The 12,852-nt window shown below is 39.7% G+C and overlaps 1 protein-coding gene across 1 annotated transcript in view; it reads right to left on the bottom strand.

Annotated features, from left to right (window-relative positions):
* Positions 1–12,852, bottom strand: part of Ryr2 (ryanodine receptor 2) — a 415,387-nt gene that overhangs the window by 311,041 nt on the left and 91,494 nt on the right. The window contains exon 10 of the mRNA XM_059263016.1: positions 814–888. Coding sequence (XP_059118999.1) covers positions 814–888 — 75 coding nt within the window. The remainder of the gene's footprint in view (positions 1–813; positions 889–12,852) is intronic.

Raw genomic sequence — 12,852 nt, 5'->3', positions numbered from 1 at the left:
ATTCAAGGAGTCTGTATCCTATGCTAGTAACTCCCATTAGAGTGCAATATTGTAGGGAAAATACACAGACAACTTAGAGCATTTTAAACAAAGACTAAATCTTCATTTATTTTTTAAAAGTTTTGTCTGATAGCTTTGTCTAAAGCAGTTTAAAGCTATACCTTAATCAGTGATGTGGTGTTCATTTAAATGAACTGAAAGGCACTCCTTAGATAACTTTTACATTGACCAAAAACATATGTACATGCATGTGTATCTAAATTCTTATTGCTATAATGAATACTGTAGTGTTTTGGGTTTTTTTGTTTTGTTTTGTTTTGTTTGCTACTATCCAGAATGTCCTACTCCAGTGAGTAAAGTTCATGGTCTCTGCAAGTAGGTGTTGAATTCTTCATATTCATGAGCACCTTTAGAAGTTTAAACCCACAAAGTTTCAGGCTTCAGGTGAGTGACAGGCTTGTAGATAACTTGTCCTGCTTCCGAATTAGACATCAATCTGTACTAGTAGCACTTTGTGCCAGGAAGATACCAAGTATAGGCTGAGATGATGTAACAAAGCAAGAGAGCAAAGAGAAAGGCAGGCTGTACGGGTGTATGAAATGGGACCATTCTGAGGTCTAGTGCCTAATGAATCAAGACGACAGAAGAGGCAGAAAGAGACAAGAAGAACAAGGGGTTGGACACCACATTCGTTTTCCATGTTGCTTGCTGCTGGAGCTATTAAGAGGACCATCTCACCCTGAATTGGAAGCCAAAGGCACTGATCATTCTGTACCCTCAGAACGTTAGGCTAGGTGTAGAAGTTCTACTTACGCAACTCTTAGGGTCTCTAGTCTCCAGAGGGAACGTGCATGAACCGATACAGCACCACCTTCGTAATGAACTGTTCTGTTGACATAAAAAAAAGTTTGAGTTTAACAGGTTTCATTCTTTGAACTCTGCCTTTTAAGCAAATTGAGAGAAAGCAGGATATGGAACAGCCTGTGAATGGACAGTTAAAAATCTACTGTAAGGCAGGAGATAATACAGCTGGAGATAAAAATAAGTGTAACAGTGATCAATAAGTTCTTCCTCAATAAGCATTTATTTAAACATATTTTCTCACCATCATTTCCCCCTATAATATTAATATAATGTTTCCATAACTGCCCTCTATAGGACAGATTTTTACCAACTTTGGTCTGTGGAAGTACACACTTACCAGTTTAGGAATGGTTTTATATATTATTATTTAAATATATGCATGTAATTTTTCACAGCTCTAAATTTGGCTTTTATTATTTAAAATACTTCCAAGAAATATAAGAAGACCGATTATTAGTATTTTAATACAATCATCTGCAATTTACACCAAATGGGCAATGTATGACAAAATATAAACAGATGGAGTGGGGGTGATGGGTCAGGGGTTAAAAGTACATGCCCCACTTGCAGAGAACCTAAGTTTGGTTCCTAGCAGCCATGTTGTGTGGCTCACAGCTGCTTGTAACTCCAGGTCCAGGTGAGCCAATGCCCTCTTCTAGCATCCATAGGTACCCACACATGTATGCACATACACATAAATACATAAGTAGAAATAAAATATTTAATATATAACGCACACATATACATAAACAAAAAATCAGAAAAGGTGCATCTCTGGATGCATATTACATGTACCCAAAGGCCAAAGCACTTCTAATAATTTAAGATGTCGAGAAACTTACATAAATTGTCCAAATTGATCTCTGCGACCACCTTTCAACAATGTTGCAAGGAAGCCAAAGCTTGTGCACAAATATTGTATCTTTTCCCAAGGTTTCAGTAACTTCTCCAGAGTATAGCCCTCATGATCTAAACATACAGGAATGTTCTCTCTCAAAAGAACACCAACACCTCACTCCCTCCTCTCCAGCCTCCCCACCACCCTCCCACCCCCTCCACCCTAGTCTCACTACCATCTGCCTCCTGTTGGTTCTCCTTCTGCTCCAATCTCCTCCCAGACCTGTTTCTCTATTGAAACGAATTTTGCCATTGTCGTCAACCTTCCTGTCACCAACTCCAATGGGTTCTTTTGCAAAAACACTGTGTAAATCCTTTCCGTCCAGGCCATGTTTTTGACACCATCCTGGCCTCCTTCTCCTCCTTCTCCCCTTTGACAGGCTTTTTCACTCTATCTTTACTGTGGAATTTCTCAAATACACACAAAATTAGAGTAAATAAGCCCTTGCACACCCAGCACAAAATGTAAGGCCATCCAGAGTACATACAGCCTCTAATTATCCCTCCACAGACAACCTGTAAAAATATTGATATTTTAAAATATCCAGTCACTTTTCAAATCTTCTAAATTGTCTCACAAAATCTTTCCTCCCATTGTTTTTTATCATGATTCAAACAAGGTGTGCATGTTGGTTCACTTTCCTCCTCATTCTAGGGTAGTTTTCACTACTTCCTCTCTCTCTCTTCCTGGTTCTTGGGCTTTTGTGGAGTGTTCGCTTTGTTCATGTTGTTTTGTTTCTTCCTTCTTAATATTTGTTTTATGAAAAATTCAGTTCCATTTGTCCCACAGAACTTTCTGTATTCTAGATTTTTCTAACTGTACCCCCATCCTCATTACAGGTGGTTGTGAGTTGCCTAATATGGCTGGTAAGCACTGAACTCAGATTCTCTACAAGAACGGCAAGAGCTCTTACCATGGAGCAACCTCTCCAGCTTCATCGTGGCCTTTATTTCTAAATCTACCTCTAACCATAGTTGCTTATTCAATTTAGACTTTTTTTAGAATAATATTTCAGAGATACATGTTGCCCAATTCCTGTGATATCACAACGATCAGGGGGAACACAATACCTGGCTGTTCATTTCTTAAGATCGACCTGTAGGCTCAGAACCATCCTCAGGAGTCCACAGTGCCCAGAGGATTTTGAGTGCATCTGTAAACACTATCTACAGCAGTTACTTTCTGACACGCTTGTAGATAATAACCATACAAGAAACTATCAAAAATGCTATGTCATCCCCTCACCAATGGACATAAAGTAGATGTGGAGTTTGGCTCTTTTTAAAGGAGGGCTTTGTGGAGCCCACTACCTATGATGGCACACCTCATGCAGCCTTGAGGCAGGGGGAAGGGTTTGGACTTGCCTCTACTGAATGTGCCTCCCCATGGGAGGCCTTGCCTTCTTGTGGACAGGAGTCAGGGGTGGGTTGCGAGGGGGAGACTGGGGACAGGAGGAGGGAAGAGGGGGATCTTTGATTGGTGTGTAAAATGAATAAAAAAAATTCTTCAGCTGAGTCCAATAAAGAGCCAAAAACTTGGATCCCATGGTTTAGATGAGTATCTCCATAGCAGTACACCTACTGTGTGGAGTTGGGTATATCTTTGCTGCTGGGGCTGTCCCCTACATTATAGGATATTGGCAGCATTGGAGCTGTCCCTTACATTATAGGATATTTGAAGCAGTGGGACTGTCTCCTATATTATAGGACATTTTCAGCAATCTGACCCCCTACCAACTAAATGCCAAGAGCAGCCTCCCAGGCTGGTATAGGCAAAACTGGCTCTCACATTTCTTAATGTCCCTTGAGACAAAATCAGTCCTAGTACAGCACTAGATGCAGGTGGATGAATCTTAACATTTAGTGAGGTAGAATTTTCTCAAGATCCTCCTACGGCCCAAGCTGGCCTCATGGCTAGAGTCTGATTGAAGTCAAGGGTGAAACCCATGACTCTACATTTCTCCTAAGTCCTTACAGGAAGAATATTCTGCAGATTGACATTTTGAGAACTATGGGGCTACACTAGTTATTTGATTAGCATTGTTCTTAACCTTAGTTATGTAATAGTAATGCTTCAGCAGCTTTAGAAAAATGTAAGGCAGAGACAACACTCAGGCTAACAAAACCAGTCTCCAGGTATATGTTTAAGAAATAAATGAAAAGTAATCTAGACATTCAGTTTCTCTGTGTATATATACACAAATGATAGATTAGGTAAGAGATAGATAGATAGATAGATAGATAGATAGATAGATAGATAGATAGAGATAATAGATAGATAGACAGATAGGATGATAGTTTGGATTACTCTGTCTTTAATAAAAAGTCTTGTGTTTCATCATAAAAAACAGTGTACTAGATATATTTTTAAGATTTGTTTACTTTTTTTATGCATATGGGTGTTTTGCCTTGCATCACATGTATTCCTGGTGCCTACAGAGGCCATTAGATGCCCTAGAACTGGAGTAACAGACAGCTGTGAGCAACTTTGTGGGTGTTGGGAATTCAACCTGGATCCTCAGCAAGAGCAGCCAGTATTCTTAACCTCTGAGCCATTTTCCCACCCCTAGACTCCTTGTCATTTCTTCTGATGGTTAACAATGAAATTTAGAAATGGAATTTTAAAAAATCCTAACCATTTAGAAAATAAAGAAACCTTCTCAGAATCAAAATGAAAATCAAAGATTTACTGTAACTGGAATAAAATGAAGATACAACCATTTCATAACCTCTGTGCCTTGCATCAAGAGAGCAGAAAGCCATTAGCCTACAATCCCTCAATTATTTAAATAAAAGTGGAATAAAAGGAAGAACTCTTGTCTGAAGAGAAGAAAGAACAAACCACACCAATACAAAACATAAAGATGGAGCTCTAGGATACATGTAAATATAAAGACACATGAGTTGTCTTCCTTTTTTTCTCTGTAACTGTAAGAAAGCACACTGACTTAGGAAAGGGGATTTATTTGGCTCACAAGTGCAGGCAGAGACCACATCATGGGGAAATCCAGGTGGCAGGAACTTAAAGCACCTGGAATCATCACACCCACAGTCAGTAGGAGAGAGAAAGGAATTAACACGCGCATGTACTTGTTGCTCTCTTCTGCTGCCTGTAGAAGCAATGGGACCAGTTCTCTCAGGTCCCTGCCACAGTGACTTCCCCACCACGGTGAATCAGAAACTGAAACTGAAGCTTAAAATCCACACTTTTCCTTTCCCCTAAGTTGTGTTTCTTATGATGTTTTATCACAGTAACAGAAAATGAAACTGAGACAGAAATATAAATGATACCCACTTTCTGTACAACAATAAATCACTATGAATCTGCCATAAATATGTAAATATTCAGTTCTAAATGAGCTTAGAAAAAGGTGTTGAGTAATGAACCTAAAATGGTGACTAAACAGACAGGGATAGAGAAATCACAAGGTTGAAAAAAATGGGCTTTAACATATACATAGTATGGATATGGCTGTGTAAAATTACATATCTATACAGGGGAACTGCTCAAACATTTTCTTTCTAAACTTCCATTTCAACTTAACAGGAAGTTTTTTTAAATTTTATATGAGTAGAAAACTAACGATAAGTTTAATTCAGATTTTTAAAACACAAAGTTGAAAGGAGAGTAAATCCTACTTCCTTTCTGAAATCTTTTAGCTCTCTCCTAAAGGTCCTCCTCCTCTGAACTGTTTGTGAAGTGTTCTGATCCAACAGTAGATAGAGAACCTGGGCTCCCTCCCAAGTACTCACAGCTAACCAGGGCAGCTTGGTCGTTTATCGGATTTCCCCATATAAACGGAATGTGTAGATGTTGGGGGTTTTTTTGTTTTGTTTTGTTTTTTAAGTCTCCATGGGCTATTTCAGGTTAAATGTTAGTGCAAGGTATCAAAAACCCTAAATGGAACAAGGCTATAGGCCCATCCTAAATGACACAAAGGGAAGGCAAGCTTATTTAAAATTTGATCCACCTGGAGGCAAGCACCTATTCTATGAAGGGAGAATCACTTTTGCCCACCATGTATCTAAGGCATCAAAATCAGAGTCCAAAAAGACATTTTTTTTTCAAAGTCTGTTTAAGTTACTTTTCTACTTCTGTGAAGAGACACCATGACCAACTTCTGAAAGAATTTAATTTGAGGGCTCAGAGGGTTAGAGTTTATGACCAGTGTTACAGGGAGCACAGCAGCAGATCAGTAGGCATGGTACTGGAGCAGTAGCTGAGAGCTGGCATGTTGAGACTACAAACACGAAGCAGAGAAACAGGGCCTGTCATGGGCTTTTGAAATCTCAAAGCCCACCCCCAGTGACATATCTCCTCCAACAATGCCATATCTCCTAATCCTTCCCAAAACAGTTCTAACTGAGCACCAAACATTCAAATATGGCCTATGAAGGCCATTCTCATTAATGAGACCACCACAAAGTCCAACAAGTTTACCAAATGGTATTAATATCTTTAAACTCAGACAACTCAATGATTTTTCTCAGGGCAATCATCCTTTCTACATGGAAGACTGGAGGGAAGAAAGTTAAAAAAGACTTATACAACACTGCCCGGTGGTAACTGGGGACAATGCCAATGGCAGCAATTTGTCAAAATTCAAGGAAGACGAATGGATGTTGTGTTGGCAAGTTTTATGTCAACTTGATGCAAGCTAGAGTCACTGGAGAAGAGGGAGCCTCAATTCAGAAAATGCCTCCAAAAGATGGAGCTGTAGACAAGCCTGTAGGGCATTTTCTTAATTAGTGATTGATATGGGAGGGCCTGGCCCATTGTGGGTGGGTCCAGCCCTGGGCAGGTGGTCCTGGGTTCTATATGAAAGCAGGCTGAGCAAGCCATGTGGATGGAGCAAGCCAGTAAGCAGCACCCTTTCATGGTCTCTGTATCAGTTCCTGCCTCCAGGTTCCTGCCCTGCTTGAGTTTCTGCCCTCATTGCTTTTGATGATGATATGTTATATGAAACTGTAATTGAAATAAACCCTTTCCTCCTTACACTGTTATAGATAGTTGGGGGGGGGATAAGTAAAAATAATACAAGTTAATAATATTTCTAACATCCCCAAATTATTATTACTGCACAGTACTGGGGATTGAGCCCAGGACTTCATACATGACAAGGCAAGCACTCTAGCACCGAGCTGAATGCCCAGACCTCTTTCTACTTTTTTAGCTTATAACTAGTCTCTCTAAATTGCCCAGCTGACTCTAAACTCACTCAGTAGCCAAGGCTGGTCTTTGGCTGGAGGTCCCCTTGCCACAGCTTTTTGAGTAACTAGGATGACAAACCCAAAAGCTGATACTAACCACACATTTTTTGTTAACAGAAACTTCTAGATCATAAATCGGAAAAGCTGAAGTCATTGCCATTTCACTGAACAGGAATTTTTGAAATGCACATGTAACAACCAATCATACAAGCTCATTCATGACTACTCTGTACATTATGCTTCCATAACACATTCTCCTCCAATGCAATGCGCTTCATTAGGAACTCATATTTCAGGCTGACCACGTAAGAGGAACTTTAAACTTATTCTAAGCACACAGTCTCCCCACAATGTCATCAATTCAGCTTCTCATGGTTATTATAACATTGTCCACCAAAACATAAGTAGTTAGCTCTTTTGGCTCTGGGAGTCATAAAATACAATTTAAATCTTATCTCAATTGTTCAACCATTCATTCTCTGGGTAAAAAGCAAGTGCTGTGACAGCTAGCTTATTCATCTTCTGAATCTGAAGCCCAGAAAATACTATATTAGCATACTAATGAGAGTACAAATCTTTACAAGCTTCTTACTGCCTGACATGGGGGTATTCATTCATAATAAAATTTTATAGGATACACAATTCCAATTAGTGAGCTTTAGGATATAATCATAAAGCATCATTAATAAAAACACTGGGTGCTATGAGAAGACCCCTGATGGCTACAAGAGTGAGCTCTGACAGAGGGCACCTTCTGCAGATGACATTACAGCCATGAGCTCACTTTTTTTTGTAGGGCAGAAAGAATTTGGCAAGTTACTTTCATATCTCATTGCTATGAACTTTCTGAAGACGTCATTTCCTTGTACAAACTTGGGCAGGTAGCCAAACTCAGAGCCTCCACTTTTTGTTTTAAGATTTAGTGTGTGTGTGTGTGTGTGTGTGTGTGTGTGTGTGTGTGTGTGTGCATATGTGCCCTTGAAGTCCAGAAGTAGATGTCAGATTCCCTGGAGCTAAATCTACAGGCAGTTGTGAACAACCCAACATGGGTGTTGGGAACTGAAGTTGGGTACTCGGCAAGAGCCATATGCACTCTTAACTACTGAGCCACCTCTCCCCTGCTTCCATTCTTCAAGCATTCCCTTGGTTACTATGAGGATGTTAAGAATGCTGTAACCTCTCTATAGTACTGGAAAGAGTCCTCTGAGGATTCAAATGGTAATATTGGAGTTTGTAGTCCGTCTTCCATAGTGATAAGCAAAGACTCAATCATGAACTGAGTCACTATGTCAAATCAGTAGTATTATGGGCTTCCAGACATTTGTTATGGCTTGGATCTGAAATACCCACCCCGGACTTGTGTTTTGAATGCTTGGTCCCCAGACTATGGTGCTATTTTGAAGGCTGTGGAACCTAAGGGAGGTAGAAACTGACTGGCAGAAGTCAAGTCCCCAGCAGAGGGCCTTTGACTGTCACACTCATTCCTGGTCCCACCTTGCTCTCTCTGCTTCCTGCTCTGCAGCCAGGACTTGCAGAGTCTCCACCACAGGGTCCAGCCAGCCTACATTGCCTGCCAATGACGAATCTCTGAAACCAGGACCTGAATCAAATTCTCCCACAAGTTGTTTCTGTCAGATATTTTATCACAGTCATAAAAGAGTTACTAACAGCATATTCAAAGACATGAGTCATCTTCTGTTATAAATACTGTTGGGGACAACAAATTAATCTTTGTCTTTAAGTCAGACAACCCCATGCAAGCCTTTTTCTGAGGGCCAATGCTAGAGCTGGGTCTCAACATATTCTCATTGAAAAATTTATATGATCTATTACATCAATAATAGCATATACTCCTGAAGCCAATAACTTACATTATAGACAAGCTCCAGATACTAAGTTAACATAGAAAACCAATTGGGTTGGTGTGGTGACTCATGCCTGTAATTCCAGCACATCGAAGTGGAGGCAGGAAGATCAGAAGTTCAAAGTCATCCTTAGTCTTATAGTGAGTACAAGGATAACCTGAGCTGTATGAGATCTTATCTTTAAAAATACACCAAAAAATAAAAATAAAGAAAAGTATACATAATGCGATAAAGAAAATAAAACTATCTTTGTTTATAGACCAGAAATAGATCCACACAAACACAGTCAACTGATCTTTGACAAAGCAGAGATACTTCAATAGGTTAGGGGTAGCTTTTTAAACACTAGATATTCATTTGCAAAACCAAACAAGCAAAAATACCAAGAAAGGTCATATATCTGTCAGAAAGCTGACAAACATGGATAGCTTCATCCTTGACTGTGCTGAACTTGACAGAAGGGTGCCCCCTACACAGTAACCTGGGAGCAGTATCCTCATAAGGGGACTAGGTCATCTAACTGTGTGCGGGGTCATGAACCATGTGCCTCTTTCTAAGCCAGACTGAGAGACATTCAGCTCATTCTGTGAACCTCATCTCATGATTTATCAGTTATTCATAATGACAGCACACTGAATCATCTTTGTTTTACAGAGGCCAGAGAAGTAAAACTATCATCATGTATTCATAGCATAGCTTTTGTCTATTAGGTCACATTCTAGAAAGCAAATGTAGCATTTATTTCCATATCACGTAAGGTACTGTGTCTTCACTGTCCTCCATGAAAGGAACAAGACAAAGTAAATAGAGTCCAGAAGCAATGATCAGATGCAAACCCAGTGCCTTCCCGCCCTCCCTCTCTTCCTTCCCCATCACTCCCACAGAACACGTAATAATACCCACACACTCCTGATTCCCTTTCATCCTTTTTTCCTCATAGCTTTTATCCAGTGCATTCAACCTATGTGCACATGGGCAACGTGTGTTTATAACTGTGAATCAACATGCTTATTTTTATTATTACTATAGAATGTAGCCTTCTTGAGAGAAGAAACTGTCTCTTTCCACACAGCTCAGAGCCCAGAATCCAGAATATGACAGTCATTCCCAACTTGTTGTAGAATGAACTCATATACAAAAGATATCTTGTAAACCTGTTTTCAAATTTAAAATGATGCTTTATAAACAATATTCACCCCATACTTATTTCCAAACTGAAGATTCAAAATAATATTCCCTAATGTAACTGCTTTAAATCTATTAACTTGTAGGAGATGTCATTCAGTGGTAGGATGCTTGGGTCTCAGGTTCAAAACCTGGCACAACAAAATAATAAGTATAATAAAATTTACTGCCTTAAAGGTGTGGCATACTTAATTCCCATACTACACATTCTGCTCATAAACACATGTACATTTAAATAAGGCCCTTGTTGACATTTTATTACATTCACAAAAAATTATGGTTGAACATGAGATATATACAGAGACAAAATCTACAACAACAAAAATCTATCTTGCTCCAAATGGAATCTGATCACTAAATTTGAAGCACAATAAAATTAATTAAAGCACCATGTGGCACCTGATTCTCTTACTGACTACCAGAACCTATTCCTCCCTAATGTATCTTACCCTCTTTCTGGAGAGCATCCCCACAGTTAGCACTGAGACATCTGCCTGACTGCTCACACCCACTGCAGCCTGCACCTTCACTGCTGGCCCCGCAAGATGTACACTAGAACGTTACAGCTAAACGCCTACCTGAAAAAAAATCTCAAGGAACTTAAAATAATAGTTATATATACTCCCTAACTCTGTCAAAAGTCAATCTGTCAAGTAAAATGGGCAGGAAGTATAGGGGAATATCTATGTAGTTAAGCCTTGATAGCTCATTCTCTGATTCAACTTTACTTAGTTGAATAGCACACTGGAGGCTATTCTTCCTACGAGTCTTATTAACACTCTATGAGAATGGATAGATAACTTGGAGGATGAATACAGATACATCTCATTGTGAAATAGTTGAGCCAAGTCCATTGGTATCTAGAATTACATGCCCTGTCACTGAACAGTTTTCTGCCTCTCCAGTTACAGTTACAGCTATTAAGTACCTGGCTGAACAAGGTAGAGCCAACAGCCAAATCCACTGGGGAGCCTAACACAGATGATCAAAATAGTCCTGAATTGCTCAGAAGCAAATGTCACCACTGGCTATCTCCTCAGTCATTTCTACTACTTAGAACAAATCTCATGTGACATTCGATCTTTAATTTTAATAGCAGGAAACAATCAATGGGCATGGCTAGATCAAAATTACAAGCAAAAGCCTGTAAGATAAAAATGTTACATTTTGTTTTTTACATATTTCTCTGTTCAAACTCACCATTAAAAAAATAATCAAATCATTTTAACTTCTTTTTCTAATAAATCAAAATATATGCTTAGGCCATCAGTCTGCATTTTTCCCCCAAAACAGACTGATATTAATACCAAAAAGTACTGCCTGCAGGCTGTGGCCTTCACTGGTTTTCTAAGACACAGGCAATAGCATATGAGGAGAATAAAGGAAGCAATGTTGAAGGTCTATGTAATGATATCAACAAGATTCAAAATCATAAGGCTTTCCATAAGTCTAATCTTAAGGAAGTCTTTTTTCATTTATATATATATATTATTCATATATATATGAATATATAAATATATATTTATTCATATATATATTCATATATATATATATATGAGATTGCTCAGTTTCACAACTCAATCAAGAAACAGAACCTTTCTTCCCTCAGCATCCTCCCTGAGGCTCCATCCTGCCCAGCTCTGACTCATGCTCTCCCTACAGTCATGATCTGACATTCACGTTCATCTAATTGCACCATGTCAACATGCTATAAAAAGATAGCAAACAGATGTGCTCTCACTGCCTCCACGACCTTGGAAGAGTCTCTCAGTATGTTGAGGTGAACACACACTGAGACTCGGTTGGAAAAAAAAAATGTTTTCAGAATTCAATCAAGCTTAGTGCCAGGAGTTGTATTAACCCAGTGTCTACCCCAAGCTTCATAGCCTCCTGAAGGCACTGCTGGATGACTGGTCGTAACCCGCCCCAGAGCTCCTCTCCCTCTACGTGAACATATGATTGTTGCCCTTTCCCTCAAATGCTCTCTTGCTTTTCTGATTTATATTCAACACAGACTCTCTTCCTGCTGGCTGCGCTTAGACCATCTGAACTCACTGCACCCAATTTTAACCTAACTCTCATAACAAACAAGCACCTGCTGCTGCCATCTTCTATACCAACTATCTCCCCTGAAACCATGAGCAAAACCAGACCTTCCCTCCTTCAAGTTGCCCACGGCAGGTCTTTTTCCATCGTAATAAAGGGTAACTAACACAAGGCCTTATCTTCTGTCACATGAACTCAGTGATATCCCTCTTTCTAATGGGTTACCCTTATTTCAGCTCTTCTCACCTGTAATTCAAGTGTCTTTTGCCTATCACAGCTATGAGGATCCCAACCCAGCCCCACAAGCCCCTCTCGGGAAGCACAGAAGAAGAGCCAAGCTATGAGCCTGGAGCTAACAGAAAAATGTCTGCAGCAGATGCATCTAGCTTCTAATCTTTCCATATTCTCTCTGCATCACTTAGGAAAAAAACTGCTACTTCAGAACACACTTCCATCACTCACACTCATGCTTATGTTTAGCTTTCTGTTTAGAATTAATTCCTCAAGCCAACTGCTTTTTGATGTCTTCTTCAGCATTCTATGACCCTCTTGGCACCATCAGCATCTTATTCCTAACTCACTGAAAGCAACGTATACCAGTTACTTTTTTTGTCACTGTAACACTCCGTTCAGGCCACCTATATGGGTCAGGGGGTAAAGGCACTTGCCACCAAGCCTGATGACCTGCATTTGATCCCTGGGACCCATACAGAAAAGACTGATTCCCACACACTGTCCTCTGACCTTTACATGTGCAGTGTGGCTCTTCTGTGCATACACAACA

The sequence above is a fragment of the Peromyscus eremicus genome, chromosome 5 (assembly GCF_949786415.1).
Source record: "Peromyscus eremicus chromosome 5, PerEre_H2_v1, whole genome shotgun sequence".
Classification (NCBI taxonomy): domain Eukaryota; kingdom Metazoa; phylum Chordata; class Mammalia; order Rodentia; family Cricetidae; genus Peromyscus; species Peromyscus eremicus.
Note: the sequence above shows the minus strand (reverse complement) of the source record. Positions and strands in the feature narration are given on the sequence as shown.